This window comes from Pristiophorus japonicus, chromosome 13 (assembly GCF_044704955.1).
Source record: "Pristiophorus japonicus isolate sPriJap1 chromosome 13, sPriJap1.hap1, whole genome shotgun sequence".
In the NCBI taxonomy this organism is placed as follows: domain Eukaryota; kingdom Metazoa; phylum Chordata; class Chondrichthyes; family Pristiophoridae; genus Pristiophorus; species Pristiophorus japonicus.
The window spans coordinates 179,816,008-179,833,024 of record NC_091989.1 but is presented as its reverse complement, the minus strand read 5'-3'; the positions used below and the strand labels follow the sequence as shown (position 1 = coordinate 179,833,024).

Here is a 17,017-nt window from a genome sequence, read left to right as displayed (position 1 = left end):
CGTTCCCAAGCCTATGTGCTTTTGATGCCAGGTTCAAATGATAATCCTGTTCACAGTGACTACACTTCATCAGCTGTAAAGCGCTTTGGGACGTCCTGGGGTCGTGAAAGGCGCTACATAAATGCAAGTTTTTCTTTTGACATGTGAATGCTGGTGGCGAGTGATTCTAAAGCTGATCTGATCTCTCGTGTATAGGAGTGCTGAGCTATTACTCTGCTATCAGAGGGTTCCTCTAAAGCCTCAACCTCTCGTGTGTGCAGCCAATCCCACATGTTTTAATGAACATTTGACTGGTAGATCTGAAGTGGCCCTTAATTAGGGCCCTAATCCATGCAACAATTTCTGTTCACATCAAACTGGGGTTGTTCTCCTCAGAGCAGAGAAGGTTAAGAGGAGATTTGCCAGAGGTGTTCAAAATCATGAGGGATCTAGACAGAGTAGATGGAGAGAAACCATTCCCATTGGCGGAAGGGTCGAGAACCAGAGGTCACAGACTTCAGGTGATTGGCAGAAGAACCAAAGGTGACGTGAGGAAAAACTCTTTTTTTACACAGCGAGTGGTTCGGATCTGGAATGCACTACCTGAAAGGGTGGTGGAGGCAGATTCAATCGTGGCTTTCAAAAGGGAATTGGATAAATATCTGAAGGAAAAAAATATGCTGGGCTACGGGGAATGGGCGGGCGAATGGGACTAGGTGAGAACCGGCACGGGCTCGAAAGGCTGAATGGCCTCCTTCTGGGCTGTAACCATTCCATGATTCTATGAATAGTCTACTGTAATCAAAGACACACACATCCCAGCAAGTCCAATTTGATCGCCCGTTTAGATCACTGAGGGGGTAATCTTCGCATCGTAGGACAAACGAATCATCTGCTTGATAATTAAGACCCGATGGTTGGGAACAGCTTCTGGAGACGTTTTGGCACTCTGCAGTGTGAACAACCACAAGGCATGGGATTCCTTCATTCACTGCAAACACTGCTTCCATTACCTCTCTCCCAAAACCCAGCAAGGTCTGCCCTGTCACTTCTGTCACGTTGATGACACTGGGCCTTCCTGTGCGCGGAAACCACATGTTCACTGGCAGGCTAACGTGGCAATAATGTCCGTATCCATGACTAAGTTTACTCCGGTGGCCATCTAACTGAGTGTCAGCTGTGGCTCTGTGGGATAGCACACTTGCCTCTGAGTCAGAAGGTTGTGGGTTCAATTTCCGCTCCAGGGACTTGAGCACAAAAATCTTGGCTGGCAGTGCAGTGCTGAGGGAGGACTCCCTTGCTCTCCTTGGAAATAGTGACATGGGATCATTTATGGCCTTGGTTTAGTGTCTCATCCAAATGACGGACGGTTCCTCCAACAGAACTGCACTGGGAGTGTTAATGTAAATTTGTGCTTAAGAGTTGGACTTGAACCCACAAGTAGCTGAGCCACAATTGAGAACATGTCACATTAACAGCTCTGGGCTAGTCCTCGTTAGCTGGGGGTGGGTGGACCAGGTGCTTAAGGCATTACTGCACTAACCAGTTCTTAGTTTATTCCTCAGGGTATGGGGCAGTTGTACTCACAATTGTTCAGCAAGGATCATGGTATTGTCAGGCATAGCCAAGCACCCCCGCCCCACTGCCAGTGTTCAGTTGAGAGGCACTGCTCGGTTTGACATTGAGCCCTACGGACTATTTTGCACCATGGAAGATGTTCAGATGTGTCCTCCCTTTGTACTGTACAATCAATAATGATCCAGATAGAAGAGGTAAAAATAACTGATGTCAATATGGAGGTTGGTTTATTTACATTAAACTAGAAGTCCCTGAGCAGGACTTCCAACTTGCCTGTGTTATGGTGTTCTTTTAACTAAGATAACATGTTCCTAAACTTCTCAAAACAATGAGGAAGATGTAATTTTCTGCTATTGTCTTTCATTATCTTAGGCTAGGGTTTAATGTCTCACCACAATGTGCACAATAATACAAGCAACAAAGGCTTAAAAAGCCCAAACAATTGCTTGGCACACAGCAAATCACAAAATTACACTTCCCTCACGCTTTTCTATCCTTTAAAGTTCATGGATGAAAAAAGAAATCACAGGCAGAGACTGCGTCAAAGAGCAGCCCTTTGGAATTTTAACCCAAACTCCCTTCACAAGTGATACATAAAGAGGACCCAAGCCACTAATGACATAGTCCCTTCAACTAACATTTGTTGATGTAAAAACACAGACAACCAAGGCTCACATTCACCAAGCAATTGCATGGATTTTGCCTGGAGATTCCCAGTTAAAGAGGATGCGGAGTTGCAAAGATGCATCTGTGTCACCGATTCAAGGTGTTGCATGCATAAAATGAAGTACTTCTTTTAATGAATGTTGTGTACAAGACTGCACCAGATGATATCGATTTATTCAACAGAAAGTTACCTGCAATGGACCTCATTTACAGCTTCAGCTAACCCGTACATAACCACTTAAATTATCTGGGCTTCTCTCCTATTCCTTTCATCCTGGTGATAACCTCCATCGGGGGCCGTAACCCTTCACCTAGGTTTCCTCAATATAATCATAGAATGGTTACAGCGCAGGAGGAGGCCATTCAGCCCGTCGAGCCAGTGCCGGCTCTCTGCAAGAGCACTTCAGCTAGTCCCACTCACCCGCCCTTTCCCCGTAGCCCTGCAAATTTCTTTCTTTCAGGTACTTATCCAACTCTCTTTTGAAAGCCCATGATCAAGTGTACCTCCACCACCCTTTCAGGCAGTGCAATCCAGATCCGAACCACTCGCTACATAAAAAATGTTTTCCTCATGTCACCTTTGGCAAATCACCTTAAATCTGTGTCCTCTGGTTCTCGACCCATCTGCCAATAGGAACAGTTTCTCTCCATCTATTCTGTCCAGACCCCTCATGATTTTGAAAACCTCCATCAAATCTCCTCTCAATCTTCTCTGCTTCAAGGAGAACAACCCTAGTTTCTCCAGTCTATCCTCGTAACTGAAGTCACTCATCCCTGGAATCATTCTTGTAAATCTTTTCTGCACCTTCTCTAAAGCCTTCACATCCTTCCTAAAGTCCGCCGCGAGGATTGAGCTCGCGCTGTTAACCTCCGATCGGCCGCCTTTGAGTCGCGGAGCATGTGGATTGTGGTTGAAGTGATTGCAGAACAGGTAGCTGCGTGAGAACACCAGCGGCAGGTCGGGGCCATAAAAGGAGCGATGAGCGGCGGCCCTGGGAACAGCATGGAGGTGTACCGCTTCAGGGAGCAGCACGAGCTGCGGCGACAGCGAAGAGTGACGTCATCAAGGTCCAGGTCGCTGATTGGAGCGTGGTCAGATACAGCAGGAGCGGCGAGGTCGGGGCAAAGGAGCGGCGAGAGACTGCGGAGGGACGTGATCGGGGCCCAGGAGAGGCGTGTGTTCATGGCCAGGGGCCCTGGGGCAGCACGAGCCAGCCCACACTGCGATATATGTGCGCGCACTGGGTGCGTGCAGCAGAGCTGGTCTCCAGTCGTCCTGGTTAACCCTTGCCACTGGACCAAGACCTAGCTCTGTCAAGCCCGTGTGGTGGCTGGTGTGCAACGGCCACCACACATTAAAAAAAAATCCACGCACAGGCATCTTCCACCCTTCAGGATGTAGCTCAGGACCTGGAATATTAGGTCCTTCATTGGAACACCTGTGAACTCATCCTTTTTTGGCGTGAAAGCAAGTCATCCTCGTTTCGAGGGACTGCCTATGATGAGGAAAGTGCGGTGCCCAGAAATGGACACAATATGCCAGTTGAGTTTGGACCAGTGTTTTATAATGGCTCATCCTTGTGTTTGTACTCTATACCTCTATTTATGAAGCCCAGGATCCCAGTATATAATATAGAAAAAACATTATTCGGAACATCCAGTGGGTTGAGTAGGACCTCAATTTCAAAAAACATTTCAGCCCTTTAGGATTCCAGGTTCCACATCTTCCCCTTGTCACATTAAAAGCTGAATCACCCGAAATTTCTAACTGAGTGTTTCAAAACCCCCAAGTAAAAGATTCAAATCTGTAAACCATTCGATGTTGGGAGTTCAACGGCACAACTATTCACTTGTTCCATGTTGCTGCGTCGCCTTTTGCAAGGGTCAGTTCACCTAATTCTGCAAGCTGAATTGTTGCCCGAATTGGAACAGGACATGAAAAGACTGGCTGGAGGTAAACAGGGGCCCTTTTCAAGCACTGGCAATCACCGTTCCAAATCTCTTATCAAGCAAAACAAACAAGCCCAACACAAAGGGTTGAACAAACAAACATGGCTCCAGCCAGTTTCATGAACAACTTATACAGTAAAAACCTTGAAGAGGGCTTTCCCCTCCCCCAGCCACCCACTCCACCAAGACAGTTAATTGAGTCGTGAATCTGAATTAACTTCCAGAATGTAAACAGGCCTAAGGCTCATCTCCTATCCAGTAAACACCAGCTTGATCTTAAACAGAATCATATCCTCTCACAGATGTCAACAATGATGACTTTAATCTTGCCAGCAACTGGGTTAGTGGCTGCGACTCGAATCTTGCCGTGAACTGACTTTTTATCTTTTAATAGGTGTACTATTTTGCCCGGCTAAATTCCCAAACTCTCAAAATCCTAACTATTTGAATAAATATATTGGGTCCCTTCCAATAGAATGTCTCTGGGAAATGCATGAAGCATGCCTTTGTGATGGATGTGCTAAAAAAGAAAGACTTGCATTTATATATCGCCTTTCACGACCACCGGACGTCTCAAAGAGCTTTACAGCCAATGAAGTACTTTTGGTGTGTAGTCACTGTTGTAACGTGAGAAACGTGGCAGCCAATTTGCGCACAGCAAGCTCCCACAAACAGCAATGTGATAATGACAAGATAACCTGTTTTGGTTCTGTTGATTGAGGGATAATTATTGACCAGGACACCGGGGAAAGCGCCTGCTCTTCTTCGAAATAGTGCCATGGGAACTTTTATGTCCACCTGAGAGAGCAGACGGGATCTCGGTTTAACGTCTCATCCGAAAGACGGCACCTCCGACAGTACATATCATATCATCATCATAGCATCATCATCTACAGTCCCTCAGCACCGCACTGGAGTGTCAGTCTAGATTTTTGTGCTCAAGTCTCGGGAGGTGAACTGGAACCCACAAACTTCCGACTCAGAGATGAATGTGCTGCCCACTGAGCCACAGCTGACACTAAAGAAGGTGTTTCCAGCAATATTTCCTTTAGAGAGTGAACCATATCTTATTGTAAGAACTCTTCATTCAACTGTCCAGAGTATTTTTGGAGGAGAGGTCATTTTACGTTGATAGCGTTGTATAGACGGGATTCTTGTATGCACCTAAAACATTTGTAAAGACTGTCAAACATGTATGGCCCTGTATCATTCCACTGGGTTGTCTGGAAAAGTCTAGGCTGCCTCCAAATTGATAACATCTGCATGACATGCTCCACACTACAAGCAAACTGCGAAAGCACCACACCATTCGCCAGTTCTCGAGCTGGGCCTGCAAAAAACTGTCCTCTGTGCACCAACTCACCCATCATTAAATCAGCCCCCTTAAAAAAAGAACGACTCGCATTTCTATAGCGCCTTTCACGACCTCAGGACATTCGAAAATGCTTTAAATCCAATTAAAGTGGTTTTGAAGTGTAGTCACTGTTGTAATGTAGGAAACTAATGTCCTGTAAGGAAGGAAAGCTGACGTCCTTACCCGGTCTGGCCTATATGTGACTCCAGACCCACAGCAATGTGGTTGACTCTTTCAACTGCCCACTGTAATAGCCTAGCAAGTCACTCGATCGGACAAAACCACTACGACAAGGACTGCAGGGGTTCAAGGTGGCGGCTCACCACCACCTTCTCGAGGGCAATTAAGGATGGGCAATAAATGCTGGCCTTGCTAGTGATGCCTACATCCAGTGAACAAATTAAAAAAAAAACACGGCAGCCAATTTGCGCACAGCAAGCTCCCACAGACAGCAAGGTGCTGATGACCGGATAATGTTTTCTCAACGATGTTGGTTGAGGGACAAATATTGGCCAGGACACCCTGGGGGAGCGCTACTGCTCTTCTTCGGAGTACGTCCACTCGAGAGGGCAGGCAGACTGGGCCGTATTTTAACTCCCCATCCAAAGGGCGGCACCTCCGATGGCACCACCTCCGTAACATCGCCCAACTCCGCCCCTGTCTCAACTCATCTGCTGCTGAAACCCTCATCTGTGCCAATGCTAACTCTAGATTATTCCAATGCATGCCTGGCCGGCCTTCCACCTTCTACCTTCCGTAAACTTGAGACCATCCAAAACACGTCTGTCCATGTCCTAATTTTCACCACATCCCGGTCACCCATCAGCCCTGTGCTCGCTGACCTACATTGCCTCCCGGTCCAGCAACGCCTCAATTTCAAAATTCTCATCCTTGTTTTTAAATCCCTCCATAGCCTCGCCCCTCCCTATCTCTGTAATCTCCTCCAGCCCCACAACCATCAGATATCTGCGCTCCTCCAATTCTTCCCTCTTGAGCATCCCCAATTTTAATTGCCCCACCATTTGTGGGAGTACCTTCAGCTGCCGAGGTAATCTGGAATGACCTCCCTCTCCACTAATGTTCCCCTTAATTTTTCGAGGTGGGGTCCCTTTAGCAGGCAACGCGGGTCATTCAAAATTTCATGCAGGCGCGGATTCTTGTACTGAAAAGCCAGTAAGCAGCCTACGCAGGACCTCCAGACAGCAGGGACGTTGCTCTCCATCCCTTTTTCCTCCTTTAAGACGCTCATTCAAACCTAACTCTATGCAAAGCTTGTGGTCATCTGCCCTAAAGAAAGAAGAAAGACTTGCATTTATATAGCGCCATTCATGCCCCAAAGCACTTTACAGCCAATGAGCTGCTTTCGAAGTGCACTCACTGTTGTAATGTAGGCAAAGCGACTCAGGAAGCTGCCACAAACAGCACGTCTCCTTATGTGGCTCGGTGTCAAATTTCGTTTGATAACGTTCCTATGAAGCGCCTTTGGATGTCTCACTATGTTAAAGGCAAGTTGTTGTGGTGAAGGCATCGCAATCAAAGTAGTTACTCACAGAGACAACAGCGGTGCTTTTAACAAAGAAAAATCTCACAGGTGCTTCTTAAACTGGCCTAAGGGGAGTAGATGTGAAGCTAGGAAGTGGCGGATTAGGAGGAGTGACCAAAACATTGCTCAAAAAGCTGAGGTTTTGAGGTTTTTTTTAATAAAACGGTCGAAAGGCAGAAAAGGACCAAATGTGAGAAGCTTCTGGACTACTTTATCTCCATAATCAAGACCATAATCAAAATCTTCCTCATTCCCACTACCTATTGCCAGTGTCCCATTGGGGACTAGATTTTCTCCAACCCCTTTTTTTGGCGCACTCAGCCAAGATGTGGCAACTTTGTGCGCTCAAAACGACGCCAAAAAACTTACTGAGTATCCTGGCCCCTCTGCCGAGTGTCCCGGGTCCTGGCGCGGTGCCCATGGTGAAGTGGGGGGTGGAGCTACAGCCCTGCGCCGAAAACACTGACGGCAGCTGTCCGCATGCGCAGTGGGGTCTGCCCGCATGCTCCTCTCCCTCCCAGCATGTCCAGCAGGCTGTCAGTAGGACGCGATGCACGTTGCCCCTATCCCTGGCTGAATGGTCTCCCGCACCGGCCCGCGAGCAACTTGTTTCTGGCGATTTGAGCCCCTGAAAGGAGTTGATCCCAAGTTTCTGAGGAACATGCGGTTTGCCAAGAAGCACAACAAGAAAGGAACGGGGAAGGTTGAAGGCAAAAAACAAAAAGGACCAACCGTCTTGATGAGCTAACATCTACTGTCCTTGAGAATGGCAGCCCTGTGATATATTGTATTCCAAATTGTTTCTTTTGAATAGAGGTTGAAACTTAAAAAAAAACTTGTTTCTGGCATAAAGGTAGGACTTCTATTTTTATGTGTTATTGATTGATTGCTTATTACTTTTTGGGCTTTGTTTAGTGCTTTGTAAGTCTTGGTGCTTCAAATGTACTAACCTGCGCCGATTTCTTAACTGCCCGCAGGGTTTTTCAGAGCTGGCCACATATGCTGACCGAAGTCGATTTGGAGTAAGTTTTAGTTGGCCAAAGTGGCATAAATGGACAAAACTGGTGTAAGTGGCTGGGAACGCCCCCTTTTGAAAAAAAAAACTCAACTAAAAAAAATCATACCTAACTGAGTTAATCTGGAGCAAGTTGATTGGGGAAAGTGCTGTTTTTTTAAACTTACGCCAGATAAACCTACTTACTTCAAACAAACTGGAGCAAGTCATGGCCAAAATTGAGCTCCCAGAGAGCGAGCTCGGGCCAGTAGGACTGAGGAACGCAAGAGTTCTACCACTGAGCCAAGGCCAACACTTAAAATCTGTTCCGAATTTGGAACTAAAATTGATGATCTCACCAAAGTCACTCGATGGCTAATGTGGGGATGGGATGGGGGTGGGAGGGATGAGCATTACATTGATGCAGTACGTGGTACCCCTCCAAGATTGGGCAGTGCAGAAGGATCTAACCGTGCTAATAGAGGCCGGGGAACAATCTGTGCGAACACTAGGTGCTCAAAGCAGAGACCTGTTCCATTCCAACACTAACATCATTCACCTTCACAAGATTCACAACATAAAAATAAATTAAGTCAGTTGCGATTTCCTCAGCTCCAAATGATGTCGTCTAGCTTTCACAACTCTTATTTCATATCCTAAATATTTGAAAGCTTTTTGAATCACTCAACTCTGGTAATCCTTTATATGATTATGAAGCTTACTATTTATGACAAATCATTGGACCAATTTGTCTGTACGCTCAGCTGGAGAAACACTGCACCAGAGAATCGTAGAACAGTTACAGCCACAGAAAGAGGCCGTTCGGCCCCTCGAGCCCATGCCGGCACTCTGCAAGAGTACTCCAGCTAGTCCAACTCCGCCCTTTCCCCGTAGCCCTGCAATTTTTTATTGCCTTCAGGTACTTATCCAATTCTCTTTTGAAAGCCACGATTGAGTCTGCCTCCACCACCCTCTCAGGCCGTGCATTCCAGATCCTAACCACTCACTGCGTAAAAAAGTTTCTCCTCATGTCGCCTTTGGTTCTTCTGTCAATCACCTTAAATCTGTGGTCTCTGGTCCTCGACTCTTCCGCCTCATCATCATCATAGGCAGTCCCTCGGAATCGAGGAAGACTTGCTTCCACTCTAAAAACGAGACCTTAGGTGGTTGAACAGTCCAATTCGAGAGCCACAGTCACTGTCACAGGTGGGACAGACAGTTGTTGAGAGAAAGAGTGGGTGGAGAGTCTGGTTTGCCGCACGCTCCTTCCGCTGCCTGCGTTTGATTTCTGCATGCTCTCGGCGATGAGACTCGAGGCGCTCAGCGCCCTCCCGGATGCACTTCCTCCACTTAGGACAGTCTTTGGCCAGGGACTCTTAGGTGTCAGTGTGTATGTTGCACTTTATCAGGGAGGCTTTGAGGGTGTCCCTGTAACGTTTCCTTTGCCCATCTTTGGCTCGTTTGCCGTGAAGGAGTTCCGAGTAGAGCGCTTGCTTTGGGAGTCTCGAACAATGTGGCCTTCCGACTACCCAGCATCTGACTAGTTCTTGTAGCCACATCATTTATGTGGCTGGTTACGGACACTCTTTACTTTATAAAAAAAACCCTCAAGGGGGCAGCATGGTGGCACAATGGCCTCGATTTTAACTCCAGGTGGAATTCCCGGTCAGGCCTGAGATAAAATTACGGTCTGGTCTCAATGATGTCATCAGGGCGCAACATGCATAGGACTCTGTTGGCTCCGGGGGCATGTCCTCTCTGCCTGCTCGGGATAGCAGGTTCAAATTTCAGATGTTGCGATCATGGCGGCTTTCGGACAGGCAAGAACCAGGGCGATTTTAACTGCCCACCTGCCATGCGCGAGCAGGGTTAAAGTTAACTCATGTAGAGCAGCACAAGGCTTACATCCAAGTCGCTGAGTTTCCAATACCTTTCACAGGGAGGTGTTGAGCACAAGCAACTCCAGAGAGGGAAGCAGAATTGGAGAAAGCGTTGTCCAATTCTGTCCTCTTGCCCATCCCCAATTTGAATCGCTCCACCATTGGCGGCCGTGACTTCAGCTGCCAAAGCCCCAAGCACCGGAATTCCCTCCCGATCCCTCTTTCTTCCTTTAAAACGCTCCTTGAATCCTACCTCTTGGATCGCGCTTTTGGTCACCTGTCCCAATATCTCCTCTTGTGGCTCGGTGTCAACTTTTGTTCGATGATGCTCCTGTGAAGCACCTTGGGACGTCTTCCTACATTAAAGACACTATATAAATGCAAGTTGTTGTTGTTGTTGCTTGGCCTGCTCTTTTGCACTTCCTAGTGGGTCATTCAGAGCAGCACTTGACCATTTGCCATCATCGCACAGACCGTGCGGGATGGTGATACTGGGGGCATTGGATGAGAGTAAGTCGGAAAATTCAGTTCCCTTAGGTTAGAGAGGTGATAAATTGGCCAGGATCACCTCCTGATCGCCACCCAGTGGCCGATTCTGGAACTTGCTCATGTGGGTGGACATTGCGTGAGAACAGGTTTGGGCTTGACTATGATTTTCCTCGGTTGAAGAGCCAGTGCTCACTTCAAGGCTCTTGCATAATGAACGGCCACTTGAGCAAAGCACCAAAGGGAGGTTGGCAGATCTGGAACTACATCCTACCAATAACAACAACTTGTAATTACATAGTGCCTTTAACATAGTAAAACATCCCAAGGTGCTTCACAGCAGTGTTATAAGACAAACCAAATACATTTGACACTGAGTCACATAAGAAGAAATTACAGCAGATGACCAAAAGCTTGGTCAAAGAGGTAGGTTTTAACGAGCGTCTTAAAGGAGGAGAGAGAGGTAGAGAGGCAGAGAGGTTTAGGCAGGGAGCTCCAGAGCTTGGGGCCTAGGCAGCTGAAGGTACGGCCATCGATGGTTGAGCAGTTATAATCAGGGATGCTCAAGAGGGCAGAATTTGAGGAGTGCAGACATCCTACCAACAAGTCACAGCCTTCTGAAGAAAACTGATGGGGAAAAGGGGAGAATATTGTTAGAAAATATCTGGGGATAGGGTGAGAAACTGGAGTTGAGGTCGAAGATCAGCCATGATCTTACTGAATGGCAGAGCAGGCTCGAGGGGCCCTATGGCCTACTCCTGCTTCTAATTCTTGTGTTCTAAAAGGAGAAGGAAGAGAAAATAAATCTACGAGCTAATTAAGTGCCATTTCATTCGGTTAAAATAACCCATGTCTGACCTTTATCAATATTGATATGATGAATTAGTTTATGACAATACCAAGTCTTCCCATCTTTCTTCGCATTTGTTATCCAGATGTGATTAATACTGCCATGGCTGCAGTTACTGTCCATCCAAACTTGCCCTGGGAAGTTGGTGGTGAGACTTCTCCTTGAACCGCTATAACCACAGTGTGAGAGTGCCCCCTGTACCTACTCTACATTACAACAGTGACAACACCTGGAAAGCACTTCATTGGCTGTCAAGCACTTTAGGATGTCCTGAGGTTGTGAAAGGCGCTATATAAATTCAAGCCTTTCTTTATGTACAATATAGTAATTTTAACTAGTAATTATGAAAGGTTTTGATAGAGTAGACACAGAGAGAGTGCTCCCACTTGTGGGGACGAGCAAAACTAGGGTCATCAATATAAGATAGTCACCAAGAAATCAAATGAGGAATTTGGAAGAAACTTCTTTACCGAGAGAGTGGTGAGAATGTGGAACTCATTACCACAGGAAGTAGTTGAGGCGAAGAGTATAGAGGCCACCTAAGGACTAATTTTAAGAGTAGAAGCAAGTCTTCCTCGATTCCGACGGACTGCCTATGCTGATGGTGATGATAGAGGCATTTAAGGGGAGGCGAGACAAGCATATGAAAGAAAAGGGAATAGAGGCTAATGCCGATAGTTAGATGAGGAAAGGCAGGTGGACGCTCGAGTGGAGCATAAACGCCGGCATGGACTGGCTGGGCCAAATGGCCTGTTTCTGTGCCATATATCCAATGTAATGATTAAAGCAAGTGGATTATGGCTGTTACTTTAAAGATTTCTACATATTAAGGTGTCAGCCTTGGCTCAGATGGAGGTCCACTCCAGAGACTTGAGCACATAAATCCAGGCTGACACTCCAGTGCAGTACTGAGGGAGTGCTGCACTGTCGGAGGTGCCGTCTTTCGGTTGAGACATTAAAATAAAGCCACACCTGCTCTCTCACGTGTGTGTAAAATATCCCATGGCACTATTTTGAAGAAGAGCAGGGGAGTTCTCCCCAGGGACCAAGCCAATATTTATCCCTCAAATAGATTATCTGATCATTAACACTTTGCTATTTGTGGGAGCTTGCTGTGCCTTAATTGGCTGTTGCGTTTCCTACATTACAACAGTGACTACACTTCAAAAAGTACTTCTTTGGCTGTAAAGCGCTTTGGGACAACCTGAGGTCATGAAAGGTGCTATATAAACACAAGTTCTTTCTTTTACATTTGTGACAGATTGTTGAACACTACAGGTATTACGTTGTGTACGTTGAGGCTCTCAAATCCCACTGTGGCACTTAATTTGAACTTAGTTTTAAACAGTTGATATCAGTAAATGTGATTATGAAGCTGTGGGATTATCGTAAAAAAAACAACTGGTTCACTCATGTCCTTTAGGGAAGGAAATCTGCCGCCCTTACCCCGTCTGGCCTGTATGTGACTCCAGTCCCACATCAAAGTGGTTGACTCCTCTTATCTACCCTCCGACGTTGGTCTGAATCTTTCTTTACATCAGGCAGTTGCCTATTTGAAGTTAAGCACGTGCCCCCTTTTTAAAGGGGCACAACCAAAAAAGACTATAACCCAACAAGAAAAATTAACAAATCAAATTAAAATTCTATACCCAGGGTTATGTTGTACCCCAGTCCCTCCGGGGCCCACCGCTCATGGAAGGCCTTTGTGAACACTGAAGGGCTGAGCAAGCCATTGTCATAACCAACTAGGGGTGTGCGAAACAGATGCCAGCCTTGCCAACGACGCCCACATAAAAACATAGAAAATAGGTGCAGGAGTAGGCCATTCGGCCCTTCGAGCCTGCACCACCATTCAATATGATCATGGCTGATCATGCAACTTCAGTACCCCATTCCTGCTTTCTCTCCATACCCCTTGATCCCTTTAGCCGTAAGGGCTACATCTAACTTCCTTTTGAATATATCTAACAAACTAGTCTCAACAACTTTCTGTGGTAGAGAATTCCACAGGTTCACAATTCTCTGAGTGAAGAAGTTTCTCCTCATCTCGGTCCTAAATGGTTTACCCCTTATCCTTAGACTGTGTCCCCTGGTTCTGGACTTCCCCAACATCAGGAACATTTTTCCTGCATCTAACCTGTCCCGTCCCGTCAGAATTTTATATGTTTCTATGAGACCCCTTTCATCCCCAGAATGATTTTATGTTAGAGTTGATTGGCTGTCAATTTGACTCAAAGTTTGGAGGAATTCTTGTACAGGCAGTTCGTTTGCACTTGTTGGATACAACGTCTGAGAGGTCCTGAGTTTGGATTACAGCATCCTGGGATCTGGCTGTGTGGACTGGACCAAATGCTCGGGGAACTACCACCGTACAGCGCCGACCCCCTCCTCCTCTCTCCACCCCCCACCCTGGCTCCCTCCCTCCTCTCCCGCCCGCCACTCTCAAACCATGACAAGAAACTCCCTCGCAGGCGTGTGCAACTGACAAGCAGAAGACAACCGAATGATTGGACAACTGCCCGAATCGTCTAGGGGGGGAAAAAATGATCAAAGAGAATCCTTAAACCTTTTCAAATTCAGTGCGCTGCTCAAAAGAATGGGTTGCTCGCTGCTTTATTGTAGGGACAGCTAATGGATGGAAAAATAAAACAAGATTAGAGCTGTCGACCATGCAGAAGAAAAACGGTGGAAGAAACGTCAGTTTGGCTTAATTGGAGCAGGGAGCAGGGGTGATGACAGTCACAACAGCGAGGAGCTGCGGAGAGAACGTGTTAATACTCGCCACAAAGTAGAAGGGCAGGATGTACCGACAGAGAGACTCACCAAACCCTCGCATGTGGACACAGCGACTGAAGAAGCGCTCTGGTTCCTTATATATCCCTGATAGAAGCAGTTTGCGGAGGTAGGGGTCTCTGAGATGCCCTGGGCGCCCAGTGTTTGCACCGTGAAACCTTTCGCCAGCAGACTGGAGGGTCTTAAGTCGAGGTGCAGTTCCTGCCCAGGGAAGGAAAGTCTGTAGTGCAGGGAATCCATAGGCGCTGATCTTTTGGCTCGGCTCTTCCGCACATCGTTCGGCAGATAACCATCACCAGGACCCACCTTGACAGGTGTCACCAGTATATAATCTGCAGTGAGAAAGACTCTTACACAGTGCATGTTGATGCATTCACCATATTCCCCCCCAAACACTGCGCAAAATGGCCCAGACCCCCCATCTCAATTCCTTTTTTAACGTGATTTCCGATGCATTATTAAGATCGCCACGTGCTGCTGTGTATCTAAGAGACTAAAAAGACAAAAAAGGACAACTTTTATACAAGCATTTATTGTGGCGAGATGATTACAGCGTTACACAGAATCACTGATTTAAGTGCCCACCACGAACCCAGGATATCTGCGAGTTGGACAGTATCAAAAAGCATAAAATTAACCCCCTCCTCCCCAGCCCCAATCTGATCACCAACCCTGCTTATTCCAGGTGGGCTAGGTTGCTGCAAGTTTCAATGATTTCCCACAGCACCTGCCTTTTTTTTGTTCAATCTCAGCTAGACACTGGCAATCGTTCATCGAAGGAGAGTTTCACTCCCCTCAAATTTTGGAGAGCTGTAAGTTCCCAGCTCCGGCAGTCAGCCAGAGGCCGGCTTGGGAGAGTGGGTCCCAGCCCGGGATTGACATGGTGTCCTTGAGCTGGTAATACAGTCTCTGCTTGTGTGTGTGTCTGCCTCTCTGCTTGTGTGTGTCTATGTATATGTCTCTCTGTCTATGTCTATGTGTGTGTCTCTGTCAGTATGTCTGTCTGTGTCTTTCTATGCCTGTCTGTGAGTGTGTGCCTCTCTGTCTGTGTGTGTGTGGCTGTGTATAAGTCTCTCTGTCTCTGTCTGTGACTCTTTGTGTGCCTCTCTCTCTGTCTATGTCTGTGTGTGTCTCCGTCTATCTCTCTATAACTGTCTGTGTGTCTCTGTCTTTGTGTATGTCTCTGAGTGTGTGTCTGTGTTTCTTTGTGTGTGTGTCTCTGTATGTGCCTGTGTGTGTGTCTCTGTCTGTGTGTGTCTCTGTCTGTCTGTCTCGGTATGTGTCTCTCTGTGACTGTGTGTGTCTCTTTGTTTGTCTCTGAGTGTGTGTCTCTGACTGTGTGTCTGTCTGAATGTGTGTCTCTCTGTGTCTCTGATTGTGTCTGTCTGTCTCAGTGTGTGTCTCTCTGTGTCTCTGACTGTGTGTCTGTCTGAGTGTGTGTCTCTATGTTTGTCTGTCTCGGTATTTGCCTCTCTGTGACTGTGTGTGTCTCTTTGTTTGTCTCTGAGTGTGTGTCTCTGACTGTGTGTCTGTCTGAATGTGTGTCTCTCTGTGTCTCTGATTGTGTCTGTCTGTCTCAGTGTGTGTCTCTCTGTGTCTCTGACTGTGTGTCTGTCTGAATGTGTGTCTCTCTGTGTCTCTGACTGTGTGTCTGTCTGAATGTGTGTCTCTCTGTGTCTCTGACTGTGTCTGTCTTTCTCAGTGCGTGTCCCTCTGTGTGTCTGCCTGAGTGTGTGTCTCTCTGTGTCTCTGACTGTGTGTCTCTGACTGTGTCTCTCTGTGCATCTGTCTGAGTATGTGTCTCTCTGTATCTCTGACTGTGTGTCTCTCTGTGCCTGTTGCACATATGAATTACTCTGCAATTCCCACACTTTACATTCACGAACACAACTCCATTGAAAGTGTACAATAAATATAGATATTTACAAACCATTGCTTATTCCAGTGCTCTCGGGGCGGTGTGGGAACCTCCGACTTTCAGGGGTCGCGGAACAGAAGTGCAAAATCTGCGAAACGGAGGGTGGGGGGTGGGAGCAAGTGAAATATTAAAATAGGTTAAAGTTTAGCACATAAATCTCAGAGCAGCACTTGCTGAGCCTGCTCGTAATGTGTACGAACAGGGTGTCTCCTGGAAGAGATTTTAAATAAATATTTGCATATATAAAGCACGTTTAAAGTTTGCATTTAAGTTAGTAATAAAAAGGATAACACCTGCCTGCAGAACATTCCCAAGCCAGAACGCTGTAAAAAGTTGCAGTGCCGAATTGCTGAGCGGCGCAGGTAAGTCCCATATCGCCAGGAAAAGACCATCCATTTTTTTGCACTTGTTTCACACAGACACACAAAATAAATGTTTGCGTTTGTTTGTTGTTAGGATGCAGCAGCCTGTTACCTCCTGGAACACCAATGCACGAGTGAGCCTTGCAAACGGGGTCTCGGTTGGTTCAACATTTTGCTTTTTTCCTTTAAACGATGTCCCTTTGGGCTGTGCTGTGGAGGTGCTTGTTTGCATTGGTTTGTGTTGCGGACAGGTAGTGCGAGGCTGAGTAAAGCAGAGAGAGAGAGAGCGCAGGAGGGTTGTGCTGGCTGTGAATGCGATGCGCCTGTCTCTCTCTTGTCTTTGCCCGATTCTATGAATGGGGAGAGAAAGCTGGGCTCGCGCTCACTTGCGAAGCCCGGCGACCAATCACCGGCCGGCACTGAGAGCGTAAACTCGCCCCTGCCCCGCACACACAGAGCTACACCCGGCGCTGCATTCACTCGTATTCCTTCCTTTGCAATACAAAGATCCATGCAAACTGCACTCTTACATTCAAGGTGTGTGGATATGATCCCTTTAAACCGTATGAAACTTGCCTCATTGCCCCCCTCGGCTCCGATTCGACTCCTCCTATTCCTCTGGTCGCTGTCCAGTGAAAGCTAGACTTGCATTTCCATAGCGCCT

The 17,017-nt window shown here is 47.0% G+C and overlaps 1 protein-coding gene across 1 annotated transcript in view; it reads right to left on the bottom strand.

The window, feature by feature from the left end:
* The window catches only part of adamts18 (ADAM metallopeptidase with thrombospondin type 1 motif, 18), a 297,899-nt gene extending 281,512 nt beyond the window's left edge, over positions 1–16,387 (bottom strand). Inside the window, exons 1-3 of the mRNA XM_070897035.1 lie at positions 16,289–16,387; positions 16,004–16,079; positions 14,104–14,405 (exon numbers count right to left, since the gene is read on the bottom strand). Coding sequence (XP_070753136.1) covers positions 14,104–14,405; positions 16,004–16,079; positions 16,289–16,387 — 477 coding nt within the window. The remainder of the gene's footprint in view (positions 1–14,103; positions 14,406–16,003; positions 16,080–16,288) is intronic.
* Between the last annotated feature and the right edge of the window lie 630 nt (positions 16,388–17,017).